The sequence below is a fragment of the Glossina fuscipes genome, unplaced genomic scaffold, assembly GCF_014805625.2.
Source record: "Glossina fuscipes isolate IAEA_lab_2018 unplaced genomic scaffold, Yale_Gfus_2 147, whole genome shotgun sequence".
In the NCBI taxonomy this organism is placed as follows: Eukaryota; Metazoa; Arthropoda; class Insecta; order Diptera; family Glossinidae; genus Glossina; species Glossina fuscipes.
Window position 1 is genome coordinate 26,944 of NW_023998490.1, and position 21,794 is coordinate 48,737.

General features: G+C 34.3%; 1 protein-coding gene across 3 annotated transcripts in view; it reads left to right on the plus strand.

The window, feature by feature from the left end:
• Positions 1-2,582: 2,582 nt before the first annotated feature.
• The window catches only part of LOC119641202 (glycine receptor subunit alpha-2), a 30,484-nt gene continuing 11,272 nt past the window's right edge, over positions 2,583-21,794 (plus strand). Inside the window, exons 1-4 of one of the 3 annotated variants that reach the window (XM_038039741.1) lie at positions 2,583-2,780; positions 12,722-12,798; positions 19,133-19,232; positions 19,338-19,492. In XM_038039741.1, coding sequence (XP_037895669.1) covers positions 2,722-2,780; positions 12,722-12,798; positions 19,133-19,232; positions 19,338-19,492 — 391 coding nt within the window. In that variant the 5' untranslated portion in view covers positions 2,583-2,721. Of the gene's footprint in view, positions 2,781-12,721; positions 12,799-19,132; positions 19,233-19,337; positions 19,493-21,794 lie in introns of those variants that run through there. The other 2 variants (XM_038039742.1, XM_038039743.1) reach the window with 2 other exon arrangements.

Sequence of the window (21,794 nt, forward strand, 5' to 3'; positions counted from 1 at the left end):
GAAAAGAATAAAATAATAAAGAAGAGAACTATCGTTTAAATGAAACCGGCACGCGATTCAATTGCCACGTTATTTTAATAGATATCAGTGACCGCAAGCAAGATTTACGTGTACACAAGTTCACATATAAATATAATATATCAGCATGTTTTTACATCCACCACTCACAAGTTTCAGAACATTTTCATTTTGTCATTGCTTTTGCAACGCATACAGATCCCGTAAAGAACCCAGGAGAGCAATGCGCTGCATTTGTTTGTTAATTTCTTGTATCTAATGAATAAACCTTCGTTTCACATTTTTGAAAGCAAATTCTGCTACATTTTCAAGATCTTTGGATCATATCTGCTTTCAAATTTGATTTCAGCATTTCGTAGCATGTTACAGAAAGCTGATCACAGAGAAGCGAAGATGATAAAGCAAAACAGAACGTTTTTATGGAATCTTCGATGCATGTTTTCGTGCTTCGAACGAACGTTGCAGGAAAGGATGTGTAAATGATCTGAAATTACTAACAGAAAATATTTGACAAATTTCAACCACCTTTACGAAGACGGCATATTTCATAAGTGCCCCTATATGCATCTGTCGATAAGGCTCTAATTAGGCGTCAATCCTCCTCCTGTAATTACCTGTTCAATCAATTATGGGTGCATGCGCCGTTCGTTACGCCTTTCGTCCGTTCAACTATTCGTACATCCTTGCTTACGTCTATCTGCACATCGAACTTTTCATCAATTAACATGTCCGGCCCACCGCTCTTCTTGCCTGTTATTTTGTCGATACCTCTACCCGTAATCTATATCTATATCCAACCGTACATGTATCCGTACGACTATCCGTACGTTTATCCGCACTTCTATCAATGCATTTTTCCTTTCGTATCTCAGTTTCTCCACGTCTATCTTTATATGTATGTATATCTATGTATACATTTATCCGTGCCTCTCTCTATGTTTCCTTTCCTATGTCAGTTCGTTAGTTTATCAATGTGTATATCTGCACGTTTGTATTTACATCTCTACGTACCATGGGTCAATCCGCATCTTTCTTTGTAATTATTTCGATATCTCCATCCAATCGTCTGTTCCCTAGAACTATTCGTATGCCCATTCGACCACGGTTCGCATATCCGCCTACTTATATTGTACATTTATCCGTACCCCTTTGGATATAGTTATGGGTACGTTATGGGTTTGTATGTCTATCTATATATATGTACCTTTAGGTAGTTGTCCGTGCGTCTATCCTTAGGTCTATTTGTACACGTATCCTTACTATTACAAGAGCACCTGTTTTTTTTTTCTACCAATACGCTTTCTCGCATATTTACTTCTACTATTCGTGCCTCTATCCACTTCTGTCCGTAGGTCTATACGTATGATTATCAGCAAATACTTATGTCCCTACTTCTATTATTGAGGCGCCTAATTATAAGCCTTTCTGAATAATTCTGCCAATTAATTGGTCATTTTTCAGCGCAGCCATTCATCTTTTCCTACGCATGGTCTTTTATGACTCTGTTTGTACATTTATTTCTAAGTCTATCAATTCGTCCATTCATACGCCTACCCATCAGTTCGCTTGTCCATTTCATTATCTTTGCAGCTGGCATCTATGTGTGTCTCTTATTGTAAGTTTATCTGTCCATTCGTAGGTCTGCTCATCCGATTATATTTATTGAACTATCTATTGGCTCGTCCGTTCGCTACATTTTAAATCGTAAAAATTGAGATATAAAACTGACACACATTCTTGCAGAATAAAATTGCAAATTTTCTGAAATTCGAACAAAGTCGGAAAAAAAAAAAAATCGATCGAAAGATATAACATTTTACTATCCATCGGCTAATCGCGTATCTCATCCAAAAGTTCATAAAGGAAAAACGTTCTTCGAATTTGTAGTGTGTCCAAGGTTCGCTCTAAGCACAATATCTCTTCCTTATTAGCTACAGTATAAAATAGTTGAGCCTATTGTTTTAGTGTGTAGGTGACTGTTATGTTTTGATTGCTTTTTTTTTTTTTGTTTTTGTTTTTATAAACTATTTTCTTTATAGATAAATATTTTCTGTATTTAGTGTATTTGAAACTGTGATGATCATCAAACCGCCCGCTTTCACAGTTAAATAATTTTATTGTTTTTTATTCAATAAATGACCATTTAAGTAAACAGTACTAAAGATATACGCAGACACGCTACCGTAATAACTTATTGTCCTGTTTAATTAACTGAGAAAAATATCAAAAAACAACAAAAAAATTTCCGTTTTGTTGTTATTTCTTAATAGCTTTTAGATGATTAAATTAATGTGCATGCATGTGTCTGTGTATGTGTGTTGAGTGATATTGAAATAAATTCTCCTTCTTAAACATAGTTAAACGTCATAACAACAACAGTGCGTACAATTATAATTACATAACATAACATAATATTTACTTACGAAACTGTGAGTCCAACCAGTGTCCTTATGGAATAAATGTAGTAGACATTATTATAAAAACTATTTGTGCTACGAATTTTTTCTTTCTTTTTAACACATAATACTCAATTTGTATTTACTTATTAAAAAAAAAATAATAATAAAAATAAAAATAAAAAAATAAAAAAATAATCAATAAAAAAGGAATAAAATTAAAAATTATGAATTTTGCACATCGTTGTAAGCGGAGATGATCTGAGGTTTAATTTTATGATTTGTTTCATTTACCATCATCATAATAATGTTGGACAACTATGCGAATATATTTTTCTCAATCGGTTTTGGTGTCATTCTCATGTGGTAAGTATCCAAAAAGAAAAAAACAATAAAGTCCATATATAGTTTAGACAAAATACTAGATGCCAGTATCCAATTCCATAACTAATTTGAAATTTAAATATATTTTATATTATTGCTATTATGTGTTTTTTTTTTATAGCTTTCGTTGACGTCGTTGTCGTTAAAGTTGCCATAGACACCAGACATGCAGTTGCAATTTTTGCATTAAATTTTCCACTTTAATGGCACTGAAATACATTTATGATAGGAACACAAACTTCAGTTCAAAATAATCTTTGTTCACTCTTCACCCGTACGCTATCAGAAACTTTTCAACAATAGCTATTTTTGTATATTTATTTATTTCGTCTTCTTATACGATCTATAAGACTAAGTAAGGTATTTAATGTTATTTTTAAGATTTCTTTGGCTTATTAAGGACGACCCAATGGCGATATGTTAATCCTTTGACCTTAGAGTCCTCCTCAATTTAGTCTTTTACCTGTGTAGCGTATTCGGGTCATTATCAAATTGAAATCATTTTTGAAGAAAAGAGCAGTCACTTGTAGTGCAACGAAATCATGCGTCAATATAAGGCTACGTTCAGAAAGAGGAGAAGGAGGCAGTTTGAAAACACGCATTCTTTATCTGTTAGGTTCCGTCAATACTTGACAGTAGTTTCATGTCAATCAATTAGTTCATTAATAACCTCGAACGTCTGATCCAGAGTAAACTTTTAAACAGCCATAGAACTCTCTTTAATCGTCTTAGGTCATAATAATAATCAGTTAGAATGCCACACCTAGTAAAAGCCCACCAGCTTGATATTTGTTGGAAACATGGGCAAACCAACAATTACTGAATTATTTTGGAAAAACACGAGCGGCCAACAGGGCAATTGCCAATCATTCTTTAAATACTCTTTAATGTAAGCTGATGTTCCATATGTTGATATTAACTGAACATTCAACTGATCATCGCAGGATATAAGATACTTGACGTTGATGATATTTATACACTGCACCACTTGTGTTACAGGGTATATTAAGTTTATGCGGAAGTACATAACACCCACACCGTCTTAAGATAGAACCACCTTTTACTACACCGTCTACTCCCCTGTCCGTCCAAGATCTGTTCATGTGTATTTGTATTCAACGTATAGATGACATGTTTGGTTCGAATCATTCCAGTTTTTCGAACACTCGCCATATAACGACTTTTCAAAATAAGGCGACTTTCATAATTTTTCGACAAAACTTGTTGAGTAATATAGTCCTCCGACATTCCAAATTGGTATGAAAAATTTGGTTCGTCTTTTTTAAACTACCTCTCATATAACCGTTCTTGCAAAAATTGATATTCGTACGGTAAAAGGGAATTATTTTCAACATTTCACGGCGAAGAGTAACTTGACATAGAGATCAATCCAAATGCCAAATTTGGACCACGTACGTCCAACTTTTGCAAGCCGTCGTATGTAAGGATTCCCTCGAAATGTGAAACTGTATAATTAATGTTTTATGATGAAAATTTGTTTATAAGAGTAATTTGAGAAATAAAACGTAACTGGACCAAATTTGAACCATATAGGTCTATTTCTTGGGCCCCACTCTATGAAAGATTTCTGATGAATATTAAGACCTTCAAAAAAAGGCTCAATTCATGATGAAAATAGTCCATAGTGCAAAATTAATAAAAAAAAAATGGATATTAGGGCAGCTGGAGCGTAAAAATCTATTTTTTAGACCCTAAGATATACAAGGGTTATCATGGAAAGCTAGTCCTTACGTGGAGGGAAAGTGCAATTTTCAGTTTTCTATAACGGAAACTGAAAATAATAAAATTTTTAGATATTAAATTAAATTTGATAAATTTGGATCAAATCATGTGGGGCTTCCCCCAATATGCGGGCTTTCATGAAAAGCATGCCTTTGCATTAAAGTAATGCATAATTTTTGATGCATTATAACGGAAACGAGTGAATTCCTGTATTAGGCCAAGTGATGTAGGATATCTAATGGCCGGCCTCGTCCGTACGTAATAAAGACTTGCAAATATTGCAATGCAAAATTTTCAATGGCTCTCCACAAAAGCAACTTGATTTTCTTTACGGAAGTTTGTTTTGTTCAATAAATTTATTCATTGTGACAAGTCGCCGACAGCAATTTCCAGCACCGTCAAAGGACGCTTTAGCTTGTAAACAAACGAGTCGGATGACATGAAACTTCCGTCGGTTGTTCATGGAAGTTATATAAAATCGAATAAAAAAATATTTATATTACTGTTCAAAAGGTGCATAATCTGAAGATAAGAAAATAGATTCATTTTATGCAAGACCTATCTGAACCTAAAGCATACAGTTGTAGGAAACACCCGGTAACTTTAATATTAAAATACATGAAAAATATCAACTTCAAGAAGGGGCGCCTTTTTCTTCGAATACACGCCTAGGTAATATTTAACTTATCATTTCAATTTCTCCAGTTCCATAATGTACGTACAGTGAGATTCATTAATATTTGGTTTTTTCGCTCGACAAAAAATAAACGCTTATTAAACCTAGTCCGTGCTACTAGGGGGATACATATTAAAATAAAAAAATAAAAAAAAACACACACACACACACACACACACAAAACTTTACTCTAGCACACAAGCCAATTAAATGACTTCAACAACTCAAAAAACGTAGCGACATTATTATTGGACCTTTTTCATATAAAAAAACAACATATTATTAAAAATTAATATTAAGTGGAGCGTTCGATTTGCTTAATAACTTTTCTTGTATAGGAAACAGGGATTTTATTCCATTCTTCTTCTCGTAGCCTATTTCTTAGATCTTGGAGGGACGAGATTGAATCTTTCCGCACACCTACTTCATCTCACATACTTTTAATGGGATTCACGCCGGATGATTGGTGAAAAGGGTAGAGCACTTTCGGGCAGTTACATAAGAGCCATTCTTGAATTAAGCGAGGATTATGCTTGAGGTCGTTACCTTGGTAGAATTTGAGTACCAAGTTTCTCTGCACTTTCTTTCAAATTTTCCTTCAATATCCCTATACAACTCTCCTGGTTTAGAATGCCATCCATGGACACAAATTTTTCGACTCCATTGGCTCTAATGCATACCCAAACTGTAACATGACCATTGCCACGCTCACCGTAAGCCCTTGGTAAAGGGACGTAAAAGAAAGGTAAGACTTGATTTTGCCGGGGAAGACGCTTAATTCTTAATAGAATGACGTTGCATTTGCTCTGATCAGCAAGTATGACGAAGAAAATGAACATAGAAACGTGTTTTCTCGGAAGAGATCCCTGCTTCCTATGCAAGAAAAGGTATGCAAAATATGTGAAAAATGTTTAAATGACGTTATTAAACAAAAAGGACACCCCCACCAAAAATTAATTATTAATGATACGCTGTTTTTACGCTTCGTATCCCTACTTCCTTATATGAAAAAAATCCAATGTTAATGTCGCTATGTTTTTTGAGTTGTTAAATATCTACGTTTGGCCAACGGACCAGGTTTAACAAGCGTTTATTTAGTGTCGAGCGAAAAAACCCAACGTCTTTTTTTATTTATTATTATTATTATTTTTTTTATATTCCTTTAATTATCTGCTTAACGTTTAGCCTGCTTAACCTTTGTTGCTCATAACGTCTACAGGCGCGTATGGTCTAGTTATCCGGCATCTTGGAACCATATTTTGTAAATTTGTTTAAAAAATGTATAAATAATAAAGAAATAAATATTAATTTAAGACTCTTCCTCGTATTGTTAACGCCGCGTGGTTCCTTAACAACAAAACTATTCATTATGCCTTCGGTTTTCCTTTTACCAAAAATCGAAATTCAACACATTTGCTCAGAATGTCTTGTCAGCCTGAGTACTCACCTCAATCCTTGATAATATCTCTTCTACGTAAGTCCAATGCAATAAGAAGATTGAAAGAGCATCGCATACTGTACCCCCTATTTAGCAATCAATTCTCTTTTTTTTATTGTCCCATTAATTAGTCGATTGATTGTTCTCATCGGGGGATAATAATCCCTATTATTTTCATTATCTTACCATAAAAAAAGTCTGAAGATATAAATTCCCCTTATTTTTTGAACACTTCAGCATATTTGAAATCTATGCATAACATTCGATTTTCTGCATTGGGATTAGCTGGCCCAATGCAGAAAATATTCATTATTCAAGATAGGGTAATACTTTGAAATGTTAATTTTTCTACCTCTACCCAATATCTGAGCGATTATAAGAGACTTTGCAAGAAGAACGCGTTCTGCTGTATCGATGCAGAATCCAAGTTTCAGTTTTCTTCCTTCGGCCGTGAATGTTCTCAAGACTGGCCTTGGGCGCACGGGCATGTTAAATCGAATCAAATTCTAAAGCGACTGTGTATTCCAATATTTCTGAGCATTGATTTGTATTCAAAAATTTCGAAGCCTAATTTTTGCATACTGCAAAATTAACGGGTGAAGTTATATTTGCCCTTCATCGTATTCTCTTTTTAATAGATTTTTAAATATGTAATTTTTTAATTAGTCTTTCGTACTATGCATCACTTGTGGTATTTGGTTAATGCGGACGTAGGTAACACCCAGAAGGACTTTAAATATAGCCAACATTCATTATGATAACGTAAACGTGTCTGCCCGTCTCACGTGCTTTGATCCAAGAAACAACGCTATTGAAAATGGTTTGGATCGGTTCGACTTATTCGACCACTCCCTATGTAAAGTTCTATTTTAAAAAGTCATTATATGAAAAGAAATAACAATTTTCAAAAATTCTAGACAAAAATGACTAAGTAAAAGTATTTCGATATTCTAAATTAGTGTGAAAACTTTGGACTGGCTGAAGCCATTTTTTGAACTCCCTCTTACATAACGAAAACTGAAATTTATATGCCAAAAAGGTCGAATTTTCAGTGCTTTTTTAAGATAAAAAATTAACTGCGCCAAATTTGGGCAATTCGCGCCTGTTTTTTGACTCCTACCCTATATAAGCATTTTCGCGAAAATTGATCCTTTATAGTGTCTAAGTGTTAATATGTTATGATAGCAATCATGATATAAAAATTAACTGCGGTGAATTTCGAACATGTATCTATATATATAAACCTATTAGGCAGAAGGATTCTTACGGAAAGTAAGCCATTGTTTGCAAAGGGGTCTATTTTTTAATATACAGATCCCTAATAGCAAGTTCACATAAAAGCTATGGAAAAAGTAAGAATTGTTTTACACCATGTGGTGTAGAGCATATAACAATCGGACTAATCCGACTATGACACATATTTCATACAAAAGCAGTCCAAAAAAGACTTAAAAATTGAACTGTAAAAAAAAATTTATTTATTTATTTATTTTTTAATTTTTACGACTATAATGTCTTCTTTTTTTTTGTCTATTTGACTAGTCTCTTAGAGAGAGCTTCGTGCAAGCGTGGGTATGATGGCTGCAAGGGAGGGTAGTAAGCGGTACAGTTTGTCAAATCTGTGAAATAATTGTTTGTAATGTCTCTGAAGTATTCTCCTCCTCATCTCATAGAACAGATCTACACGAAAGTTCTGCCCGTTTTTAGAATGAAACAAAAAAAATGAAAAAAATTTCCGAATAATGTCCACAATCGTTTGTTGAACCCATTCAAGCCTTTCTGCTGTCTCCAATGTTGTCAGGAAAGAATTTTGCTCTAAGAAGATCTTGACAGTGTAGTCATCGATTAAAGATTGCCCAGAGCGTGGCTTATCACAAAGGTCAAAATCGCCTATTTGAAATTGTTCAAACCATCTTCTCCTTGTCCTATTAGAAACTGTATCTTCAGCAAACATCTTAAATAAATTTCTAAACGTTTCTGTGGCCAATCTTCCTTCTTCCCTGTAATTCGGAAATCGTGCCGGAAGTGAACCGTAACCAGAGTGGACAAAACTTTCCGGTAGACATAATATGTTTTATGAGAACCATATAGAATTTTTTGGGAGATCAGATGAGATAAAGCTAAGCGGAATATCAGTCATGGCGGAATATGATTGTAGTGTAACTCTTTCAATTTTACCACTATACCAGGCAAAGGCTTCATCTCAATGAAAAATTATTTCAAATGTGTTGTGGTGCAGAGTATATTAAGTTTGTGCCGTATGGACATACGTAACACCCGAAAGGGCTTAAAATGGGTTTGTTTAAAATAATTGTGAATCGAATAAAGTTTGTGTGTCCAGGTATTGTTGTGCTCAACCTACAGGTCGCCAATTTGGGTACTGGTGTACGTCGACCCAAGACCGAACGCTATTGAAAGTGATTTGGATTGGTTGGACTTTTTTCAGCACCCTCCCCTCACCAAAAATTGCATATTTTTCAAATTGCCCGACAAAAGTCTCTCTTTATACGATACAATTCAATATTTAATTTTCAATAACTCATGGTGAAAATTGTTTCACAATAGCATATTGCTAAAGAAGTCAATCGTCCCGAATTTAGATCACATATATCTGGTTTTAGGACACCACCCCATACAAGATTTCCCAGGCAATGTAAATCATACTGTACACGATGTTCATAGCGTCATAAGCCTAACTTTTTGAATGTGGGAAGCTTGACATATACATACTTGATGTACTGCTTCTGTGCTTCCACCAGCTAAACCTTCAAAGAAGTATATATCGGTCCACAAATTCGCTTGCGATAACCAATCTTTTATGCACTAAGTTTGTCATTATTTCTAATCCGATCTCTCTCAAGTTCCAGTTAATCTGTTAAACATACATCAGCAAGCTTAGTAAGACAAGCTACGTCCGTTTGCCATAAATGTTATATCGTAGTCGTCCCATACGATGCTTACGCTTACAGAATAGATTACGTTTACATTCATTCAATACGCTCTTAACAACGCATATATATATTTCATTTAACTTCCATATTCAATAAGTGAAAGAGTACGAAAGCTGTTCGGTTCAAACCAAATGGAGTTTGCTTCCACAATATGTTAAATAGTAAAAAATAATCGATATCGTTTAGTCCTAGATAAGTTTAAAAATATCAAAATTGTTGACAATGTAGTCAAGGTTGTGTGAAACAAAAAAAAAAAAAAAAAAGAAAGGCAAATAGCAGAAGGAAAAAGAAAACTATGTCTAACTAAAAACTCTATTAATGTCAACCTAGCATGAATTGTTTGCTTTTTTCCTTTTCAATTTGCATCATTTAACAAAACTGCCCTTAATATTAGTATATAATAATTATTAAATCTAGGATATATTTCGCATATTACTCTTTGTCTCTTCTTTTAACAATATTTTTAAAGCAAATCAATCATTGATCGCATTGACTTGTTAGGTTCTATCTGTAGCTAATACAAAAAAAAAAAAAGGAAAGAAAAGCAAAAGCGAACATTTTTTTGACTAAAAAAAAAAGAAGAAAATGACAAATTCATCTTTCCGTTCGTTCACGTTTTTTCGGCCTCAAGCTCTTAGTCATTCCCGCTTTTTTACTACTCTTCAATCTGGGCGTATCGGTATTAGTTAAGGAAACTATTTACGTGTTTCGCATTTTACACTTAAATCTATTGTTTAATCAATAAGTGATAATAGACTAACACATAAATTAGTTTAAATGATTACCGTCTGCGTACAATTCCACTTTTCTAATGTTTAACTCACACACACTACCACCAGTAGACCATCGGCAACAATAAATTTGGGTGCGTTATATTCACTAATGGTGCTTAAAGTTTTAATAAACGACGAGGAACTAACTAAGTGAGAAAAATCTGATCTCTTTAAGCAGAATTGTTGATACTTAACATCACAAACCTCAAATCTATACATAACTACCGTCAAGTCTCTTAGAAAGTGGTGCACTTATAGGACAATTCTCATACGAGCAAAAGGGGAAATTTTGAGAGTTCCACTATAGCGTGTCTTCTTATAAGGCTTTTTATACCCTGCATAACTTGTCTGACATAAGTTATGTTAAGTTTGCCTAGACGGACTCTGAATCATTTCTGAGAATGATTCAGTTCATGCAAATTTATGTTCAAGCTAAAGCTCGCAATTTTTAAGATATTTTATTTATTTTAATTTGGTACACTGACGTGCCTCGTCCAAATAACAAAAGCTATTGAAAGTGCTTTGGATCGGTTGATCGACAAAAAATTGTCGTATAAGAAAATGGTTTAATTTTCAGTGGCTCATGATGAAAATGGGATCATAATAATAACACAAAAAAAAAAAAGATGAACTGTGCCAAATTTGGGCAATCTCGGCCAATATTTTGACTACTACCATATGTAAGCATTTTCACGAAAATTGAATTTTTATAGGGCAGAAAAGTTTTAAGTTTTAATATGTTACGATCCGAAACCTGAAATAACGTAAAGAATTTATCTGGATGTGTTTAATTTTCACTGTGGACTTCTACAAACTATTCCCAATTCCATTTGTCAGTGAATTACGTAAAACTCTAGACAAGTTCTAATACAAACGTCCATCAAGCTTGTGCGGATGTGTACAACACATAGGACGGCTGGGCACACGCCCACTTTTGGTTATGCGGATAGATTTTGAAGCAGTTTTTTAAATCAATTTAAGCTTTTCTATTCGTCTGTCCGTCTTATTCTCTTTCAAAATCGATACACTGATGTGCTTTGGCCCAAGGACGCACGCTATTGAAAATGGTTCGGATCAGACTACTTTTTAGGCCGTCTCCAATATAACCCGTGTGCAAAGTTATATGAATGACTGCATTGTCATTTCCCGGATTCTACGGAATGCGATACGAGTTCATTTAATTTGTGCTAAATGTGAGTTTCTCATAGCGAGGCTTCCACACAACGCGTCACTGACTTCTATATATGATTACATAATTAAATTTACTTTTTCCTTATTTTATATATATTTTAATACGGCTTCCACAGCCCACATTTTCTAATTTCAATAAATTCTGAATTTCATGTAACGCGGTTTCCATATAATGCGGGACAAATTTATTATGTTATAGAAGACTGGAATCGACTGAAGCCACACCAGTTCATCTTAATACATTTTCTTCGAGTTATGTTTGCTATAGAACACCAAAAGGTACTCCTCCTTGCCATATAACAGTTTAATTACCATTGAAAGAAGAAAAATTCCACAAAATATATCAATCAAGTCTTTTAGAAATCGAAGTCATAAGATGTTAAAAGTTAAACTTTCTTGTCCCATCTCATGCAAATTTTCAACATTCATTTGGTAAGCCAAAATATTATTTTTCAAACTTTTCTTTTAAAAATATATTAGCAACTAACAACATTGTAGTCGGGCAACGCCGACAATTAGATACCGTTCAAGACTTCATCTAAAGCGGTTATTGACTCGTTCTGGCAACAATACACCAAAAGTTACGCATTATTTTCATGCAAAAGTATACATTTCATGAAAGCCCATATATTAGAGGAATTCTTATATGTGATGGTATTCAAAAAATTGACCTACGTGTTCCAAATTCAGTAAGGTTGATTAACTATTATGAAAGAATTTTTAAAATGAAGTATTACAAATTATACTTAGTCACTATTTTAATATTCAGTTTTCGTAGGAAAGGTTATATGACAGAGGGTCCCAAAAATTGTTTCAGCCCGGCTGAATCTTTCAATTCGAATATTATTAGAGAGCGATTTTTTTCCATGTAACGACTTTTCAAGATAGGGCTTTCTATGGGGAGACGAAACGGTTTTCAATAGCTTTCCTCCTTGCGTCAAAGCACGTAAGTAGCATGTACACAAATACACATGGACAGACATTAGACGGACGGGCAGCCTTCGGGAAATGATCGGAAGGTGGGTCCATCTCAAGCCCTTCTATATGTTACATATGCACACAAGTCTATAAATAGTCGAATACTTTCCCTGCAACGTTAATTACTTTATAACAACACTGGCAATTATATAAGTGTGACATTTCAATTACAGGTTAACCGAATCAACAGAAGCCTATGTGAATTATACGGCAAAGCCACGAGTTGTATTACCGCCCAATTATGTCAAGGGTAAGTATTACACAAATAACAATGCGAACCTATAGGAATATATAAATTTTTTCCAATAAAATTAAGGATTACGGTCGCTTAGAAACACTCATCATTAAACTTATCCATCAATCGGCTTAAACCTACGTTTTTTAAGACGCAGAGATAAGGACAAATTTGTATTAAATATTTCAATTTTCAGAAAACACATAAACAAATCCGTGGAAAATTTCACTTTAGTTTAGTTAATTTTTTACGGATTTATGAGCTTGACAGTGCATTGCATTACAAACGTTTTTTTACTAGAGTTTCGGAATTTAACTATGCAATGAGACAATGCCCGTTAACATGTACGAAATATGCAAATTAAGTAAGAAATATGTAAATTCATGAGATTGTGTACTTTCTTAATAAAGGTGGTCCAAAATGTGATGGCATTGTTGTCCCCTGTTGCTCAAATTCTTGAAAAAAATATAATCAAATAAGTTTTGTCGCCCTGTAAAGGTATAACACTTAAGGATCATTCATTCAAATTATCTACAATGCCGCAATCACTCTCTATTCGTTTCTTTTTCCACCCTTCCTTGTGACTGCCGTCTTGTTGCACGTATAAGGTAACGTTTCCTGACTGACTGGTCATATTTAGAAAAAAAAAAAGAAAGACTAATAAGTCAAACGTTTTAAGTGTTCAGATCCATGGGTAACATTGCCGTGTCATGAAGCATATGCATAATAGTTGATAGTTTTTGATAGAGTTGTCCAATGGCATGCTTAACACGTCTGCTTTTTCTAGAAAGGAAAGCGTTTCGTGTGTTGGGGATCTTATTGGGGATTTTACTTCTTCTTAGATTGGTCATTTGATGGGCTAATGAACAAAAAAAACAAAACACTTAAATACATTTCGTATTTGATAGGTGCTCAGAGAAGCCGATCGTGAAGACAGACACAATCCCCCATTTCCAGCATTGCTACGTGTTTTTTGGAAAAGTAATTTGTATTTGAAGCAACTTGTAGCTGACTATGACTATGACTTTTAGAAAATTCTGCTGAAATTGAAGAATTTTCAAAGATTGTTTCCGTTGTATTTTCGATGAATTTTCCTTACTTACGAAAGTCAAAAGAGCGCTCAGAGGGCAACCTTTCGAATAACAGATAAAGTAAAGGCATTCTCGCAAATGAATTTGTCCTATTGGAAGTTGGTTCAGTGCAAATGTGTAGTAATGGAGAAGGTCTACTTTGAACGCATAAATAGTTTAGAAAGTCAAAAATTCACGGGATTTTTTGATCAATCCACGCGTAATTATCAGGCGTTAATGGGAAAGTTTTGTTTTCGTTTCAACTTAAAATGCAGACGTACTGATTGCAGTAAGTTAAGTGACGTTTAATTAAATATGTGAAAGCATCGTCGACTCTCAAAAGGGATTAATTTTCCCTTATTTCCAAGTCCTGCCTGTCAACAATATTTCTGTGATGTTCTTTTAGGACTCAAAAAAATTATTGACCATCTTATGAGAACGAGATTTCAAAATTACTTTACTTTGATACACCCTTTCCAGGTTATTCTGAGCTTTAAACTTTATTGCAACACGTTTCTCTAATAAAAATCAATTTTTTTGGGAGATAAGGAGCTGTTATTTATTCCAGTTCTCTCTTCTCTTTTTTTTTTAAGTCGAATTTTCAAGTTTAATAGTTTTAGCATTGACATTACAAACACATTATCAAACTGCTGTTTTGTTTGCCTTGATCTTGATACTTATGGAGAAAGGACACTTGCATACAATGAAAAATAGAAAATTGTGTAAGTAAGTTATAACGCCAAAGAGTTATGCGCTTAAAAGGAAAAACAAAAACCTTCCAATCCCTGGTAATGACTGCTAACACGAAAATTTATTTAACCCTATTAGTGCAAATATATTGCTTAATGTATACATGTATAAATATTTATGTACGCACATATGCATAAATGTAATGCTATTTCTACACATATATATATATATATATATATATATACGGAACCTTGCTGACACATTCACATACCTGCTTATATCTGTATATAACTAATTTAAGCAGCGGGTGGTGATGACGACAAGTAATTTAATTTTCTCTTTTACCCCCGCCTCTTAGTCGGAATGCGTTTACATTTTTACAAATTAACTTCAATTTCAATGCAACTTTAAAAACTTACACCTACCTATGTATATGTACTACTAGTGTATATACCAACACATTCATGTGTATTGATTTTCGAGGTAAAAATAAAAAATAAATACAATTTTTTATTTTTTTTTTATTTTTCGCTGGCATTCAAGACTAAACACAACGATTGCTTGTGTCTCAGGGTCAAATAATTTAATCGCCTAAAATTTCCGTTTCCTTTGCACAAGAACATAAGCATATCTAGCGAACAAAAGTCTCAAATAGCTTCATTCCATTATATATTACGCAGGAGTTCTTAATCATTTATATCCAGCAACCTATGGAAGCTTCCAACTTATGAAAGAGCCCTTTGATATATCTCAACTAAGTTGGCGAAGAAATAAGAGGCATTCTTTAATTCCTGTTCCTTACTTTCTGAATAGCTTAAACCTTCTACATATTGATCTCGGATCGAACTTGAAAAAGTTTTCTTATTATCAAATTGTACATTTGCAACTGTGTATATAATACGCGAAGGTCCTATGAAATGCAGAGCGTCAGTAAGGATAAAATTTGGAATCAATATAAATATCATATCCGTTTATCGATCCTTTTTATACAGGGGATATTAAGCTTGCGGCGACTTATATAGCAAACAGAAGGGCCTAAAATAGACCCAGCTTTTATTACACCAATCGACTCAGTATAACTTTCTGAACCTATTTGCCCGAGCTGTTTGCTACATGTCCATCGTCATAAATTTGGGTTTAAGCTACAAGTCGCAATTTTTGAGATATTAGGTAAAAATCAGGTAAAAATAAGAAAGTAATGAGAAATACCAGTGTACGCAACGGTCCAATTCGATGACTATGACCTTTCTCTACCCAAAATAACACTTTTTCATTTCATATGTTTGTTGTTTATTAAGCGTGGCGAAGCCAATCGCATGGAGCGAATTTTCGACCTTCATTCATTACTTTTGCTGTTTAGCTGAATAAACCTGCTGTCGCGCACCACCAAACACTTAGCTTAGAAGCTTATTGTGATGTTGCCCGGTCATATACCAACTATCGGTTTTGGTTCGAACGGTTTAAAAACGGGTACACGAATTGACAGAGAATGCCATTTTTTAGCCACTTGTTCCAAGAATCGTCAAAAATACAGTCTTGCAGCTCGAATAGAAAATTGTGGCATACACAACGCACTCATCAGACATGAGTCCCTCTAAATATCACTTGTTCAGGTCGATGCAGCAGACATGGATTCCACGCGACTCCGCTAAGTTGAAGAAATGCGAAAGAGGGCAATGATTGGGTAGCCGCCTAATCAATAAAGTTCTTTTGATACGATACCGCCATGTTGCCAAACATACGGTGAAATGTTGAAAATATTTTGATTACTGTGTATTGTACCCATTTTTTCTCAGTAAACGACTTTCTCAAGTGAAAAGATCACCAAAATTATCGCAAGCAAGATGAAATTTGCTGCACTGACGGGCTTTGATCAAACGGGGAGCACTGCTGAGAATAGTTTGGATCGATCCATTTTTTCAACCACTCCCCACAGCCTATTTTGAAAAGTCGCTATGTGGATAAAATTGCAATTTTCAAATTTTGCGGCAATTTTTCGAACCTTCTCTTATATAATTGATCCCACAAGACCTGTATCTTTATATGGTGAAAAGGGATAGCTGTTAATATTTCATGGTGAAAATTAGTTCATAACAGTAGATTGACATAGAAATAAACTTTAGCAGATTTGCACCACTTTGGATTTTTTTTTTTTTTGAATAACACCGCATATAAGAATTTTCAGGAACCGTAAGACCTCGTACTCGAAAAATGCTTAATTGTTAATGTTTGATGGTGAAAAAATATTCACAATAGTAATTTGACATAGAAATGAAGTGGACCAAACTTGATCCACTTGGGCCTATTTCTTTGGCCCCATTCCATATAAGATTTCTTATGAATAGTAAGTCCCACGAAAATGGGCCTCGCTCGAATATAATGTTCTTACTGCGTTCAACTGCCAACATGGTAAGAATTTATGAAGTAATAATGCCAAGATTGTCAAGTGAATCAACCAATCAAATAACTCCTATGAAATCTCAAATCACGCCCCTCATTCCTGCATACCTTATTAATTGTAATCGAAATAAAGAGCTTTTGCTTTTGTAATGTGGATCTACTCGCCCGAGCTTTTTTGAAGATTTTGAAGAAATCTTATACATAATTATTTAGCTGAAGATTCGTTCGATGTACGTTCGAAAATGATTTACAGATTTACAGGTTGATGTCCAACTTGATAAAGCACAGCCCAGTGGCTAGACTCTCAATCTCAACGCGGTAGATAATGTCTTATAAGTAACTATATAGCATAGTTATATAGACTTACGTCTACGTCCTATTTAATACTTTAGTGCGTTTCTGATTGATATTCTTTGATACATGAGGTCATAGTCTTGACGCTCAGACTTAAGTTCACTTTGCTAACACTTTAAAGACAAATATATCCTAAGCAAAAAATTTGAAGATTTTGCTTTATAATTATGTAATTTAAGCCCTGTAGCCCTAAGGATGTTGCCTAATAAGGCTGAATGGAGATGGGTAAATAAATAAATAAATAAAAGAGAGAATTGACCGGGCTCATTTAAAAATCCCAAGTGCCGGTTCAATTTAGTATGCCGAAATACTATTATCGAGAAACTTCGAATTTTTTCCATATAACGAGGTCAACACACTTTGCCAAAACCTTTACCACGCCCAGAACCCGATTATTATATTATTATAGCCTTGATCAGCATCAAATTCTCAATCGATTTAAGCATGGCCGTCTGACCGTCTATCCGTCTGCCCGTCCGCGTAATGTCCTCCTGTTCGCAAAAATAAAGCTATCGACTTCAGGTTTGGCAGAAACGTTGCAAGTTCTTAGGTTTAGGTTGATATTGCCAAGCGGTCAAATCGGTCGAAGGGCACGCCTATTGTACTACGTGACGTGAGGTCGCCTCTTTTTTTTAGAAAAGAGGTAAGAGGAAAAAGTAAGAGGTTAATTTTTCATAAGTTACAGCAGATAAACGTGAAAGATCTTGCATGTACACTCTATGGACGATGCCGTGGTACCTGTGAAAAAAGGGGAAAAAATTAACGTCGACTATCCAATATTATAGTGTATCAAAATTTATTTTCTTTTTTTCAAAGCGTTCATAATAACGGCAACGGCGAGCTGCAAAAATCCTTGGCCAGTCTCATATTCCGAATGCGCCTAAGCTTGTCCATTTGCTCGTCTGTCCATATATCTAATTATCTAGTATCTAGCATCTGTGGTAAACATTCTCCCGTCAGCAACAAAAGCGACATCGTCTGCAAACTTGCAAAAGAATTTGAAAATTAACGAAATATTTCAAAGGACACGCCTGCAACGTTCAGATGGCTATGCAACAAAAACTTTGAATATCTTTTCTTTCCGCCTTTTTTGCTTTTTACTCATAACGTGCAACACTTCTCCCATATAATTTCCATTTTTGCTCCGAAAATAGAAGAAGTGAGCTGTGCCCGCTCAATATGGGGAAACTGGGGTTCTTTTCTTTTGGGGTCACAATGATGGGTATAAAAATTTTTGATAAAGATCGGCTGGCCATAGAACTGATTCTATTAAACATATTAATGCACCAAATTTCATTAAAATACCTAAGATATTTGCCGTTATATATACATGGACAGACATCAGATACCCTCGATGACAGACAGACAGAAAGATTCAAGCGACTCGGAAACGCAATTCTAATAAAAGGTGGATTTATATTAACCACTTCAAAGTGTTGTACACATACATACAAATTTGTGTATAAATATAAATACGTTTACATCGAACAAAGGCGAACAATTGCCTCGCTGCGAGCTTAGCGAGGCAAATAAGCGACTATAGGCTTCAATATAGTTACCATTAACGATATGACAAATTAATAGACTTTCCCCCTTTTCTTTTGATTGACATAAATTAAGAGTGATTGCGTATAAGGTTCTTCGTTTTGGAAAGTGTGTCAAATAAAATTATTATAACGCGAAACAGTAATTAGGAAATCGTATTTAAGTGAAGTTCCCTCTCCATCTAATTGAAATTTTACCGCTTTTTTCAGGTTTTTTTTTTTTTTTTTTTGTTTTTTTGTTTTTAATAATAATAATTGAATTTATTTATTATCTCCCTTCAATTTTTATAGAGATACGACCGCCTTCGAAAAAGGGTTCTCCTGTTATAGTAGATTTTAGCATATTTGTTGTAGATATTAATTCAATAAACGTAGAGGATATGGACTTTAGGTAAGTTTATCAGAAATGCCTTTATAAACAAATTTTTTGTATGTGAGTTTGTGCATGTATGTATGTATGTATTCCATTTATATATATGTCTCTACATACATTTAGAGTAGACATGTTTGTACACCAACGTTGGCTGGAATCCCGCTTAGAAATATCCGACGATATATTTGAAGAAGGTGATGACTACGTAACTTTACTTCCAGAATTTTTCGATAATCTTTGGCAACCTGATCCTTATTTCTTAAATTCAAAAATTGCTGGTAAGTTGGAAATATTTGGTTTTTTTTATCTTTTCAAATATACACTATTAACGTTAAATAGATTTATGTATGTTCGTTCAAAAAAGAACACCAAAAGAAAAGAAATATCTATATATATATATATATATATATATATATATATATGTATATTGTAGTTTGAATGAAACGATTTTATGTATATATAAAAATAATTTTTTCATTTGTTGCCATTAATTAGATTAAAAACAAGTAAAAGCACTATAGTGGGCCACGGCCCTACAATACCCTACACCATTTATCCATGTAACATTATTTCAAAATGAGGCATTACATGCGAAGTGGTCGCAAAGATGGTCCGATCCGAAACATTGTCATTGTCAACCAAACTTCAAAAATCATGAATTGTAGGTTAAACACAAGAAAACAAAGGATCCGGACGGACAGACACACTTCGATCGGTACACTAAAAGCTGCGTCTATCTCAAGTCCTTCTGGATGTTGCATACATGCCTTCAAACTTAATACACCCTTGTAACAGAAATGGTGTAGGGTATAATGGAACCAACTAATAGAGCAAAAAATAAGAAATTAATGTGTTGTGCAATTGATTTTATTGAATAATTTTAATATTAATTGCGTATCAAATTTTTTTTTCACATTTCCTATTAAAACAAAATCAAATTAAAACCACAACAATAACAACAACAACAACAATAATAATAATAATATCAACTACTCTACTACTACTACTGCTACTACTACCGCCTACTGTCTGCGTACATATGCATTTGCCTACTAACGCAACTTTGTTATTTGTTGTGCTTGAATTTAACTCATCTAGGATTCGGAAGTCCCTATATACACCAAACCACTTTGCTACGCGACAAACATATTAAAGAACAGAAAAACTTTCATCTCAAAAAAACTTTAAGTATAATTCTTTAAACTAAAAAAAAATAAACTCAAACTCCTTTAATAGAACAAGTTGCATAAGCTCTCTCACATGCCAAAGCAAATTTTTTTTATTTTCCTTTTTTTCCATTTTATTTTTATTTTCTCTTTTCCCCTTGTTATCGAGTTGAATTTGAAAAGTTGTTTATTTATATGGGGGAGACGAACTATATAGAATTTCAATACTATAAGCCTTTCTGTTATTAATTTGGCACACACTTGTCTTCAATTATTTTGCAACTAGTTCAAGTATATTTTTCCTCATTTCATGATTTCCTTATTTTCTTTTTATTATTTGCATTGCTTCTGATCAAAATTCGTTCACAGCGAATCAAAGATTGGATCTCATAGGAGATAAAATTATTTTATCTATATGTTTTTCCTTGAAATGTGAACAGAGGAGAAAATTCCGTCGCGGCGCATTTACAGTCCTTTTCTTTCCCCCATATCCCCCAGGGTTGTGCCTTTAAAGGATGATTAATTAATACATTGTAACCTGGATTGTGCTTATGAAAGTTCACTAACCAACAGACCATTTTACCGACATTCTTAACTTGAAAGCAGGATTTATTGACAAAAATTGATACAATTTACATAAGTTAATCAAAATATTTTTCATCATTTTCTGAACTTTATTCTCATCTTTCTGGCAACGTGACCATACCGAGTCGAAAGCGATATATTGCTTTGGCAGCAATGCATTCGTTGACCAATTTTCGCAATTCTTCAGCATTTTGAAACCGCATGCCAACCAAGCTATGCTGCATCGATCTGAGCAAATGGTAACCAAAACGCGCTATGCGTGATGAGTACACTGAATGCGGCAGAACTTCCCATTCGAATTAGAACAGTGTATCCTTGAGAACTTTCGCAACTTCTTGCGTGGCCAAGGATTGCAGTTTGTTCAGTTAACTTTGGTGGACATCTGCAGTAACAGTTTCTTTCGGGTTCAGCCGCTCGTAATACACTACGCCTTGCTGATACCACCATATGCACATCAAAACTTTATGGCCACGTATATTCCGCTTCAGTGTCGATGTGGATGACTCTCTCAGATTAACCCATGACTTTTTGCGCTTGGGCTTGTCGTAATGGATCCACTTTTCATCGCCACAGAATGTTCTTCTAAATCAATTCGTATGGCCAAGAATTTTTTCTCCTTTTGGATCTTTCCCAGCGCATATGAAAATCGAGAAACAGCTGATTGATTTATCAACTGCTAAGTTATTCGAAAGTTCTTTGAGAATTTGGGCTGGGTATTCGTCCAATAAGCCTTGCATTGTCTTTGAACTTTTTTGGTCCGCCTGGTGGTGACATCGAAACCAGCAATTGGGATATGATCGAACAGCATCATCATAGGTTTTTGAAAGTG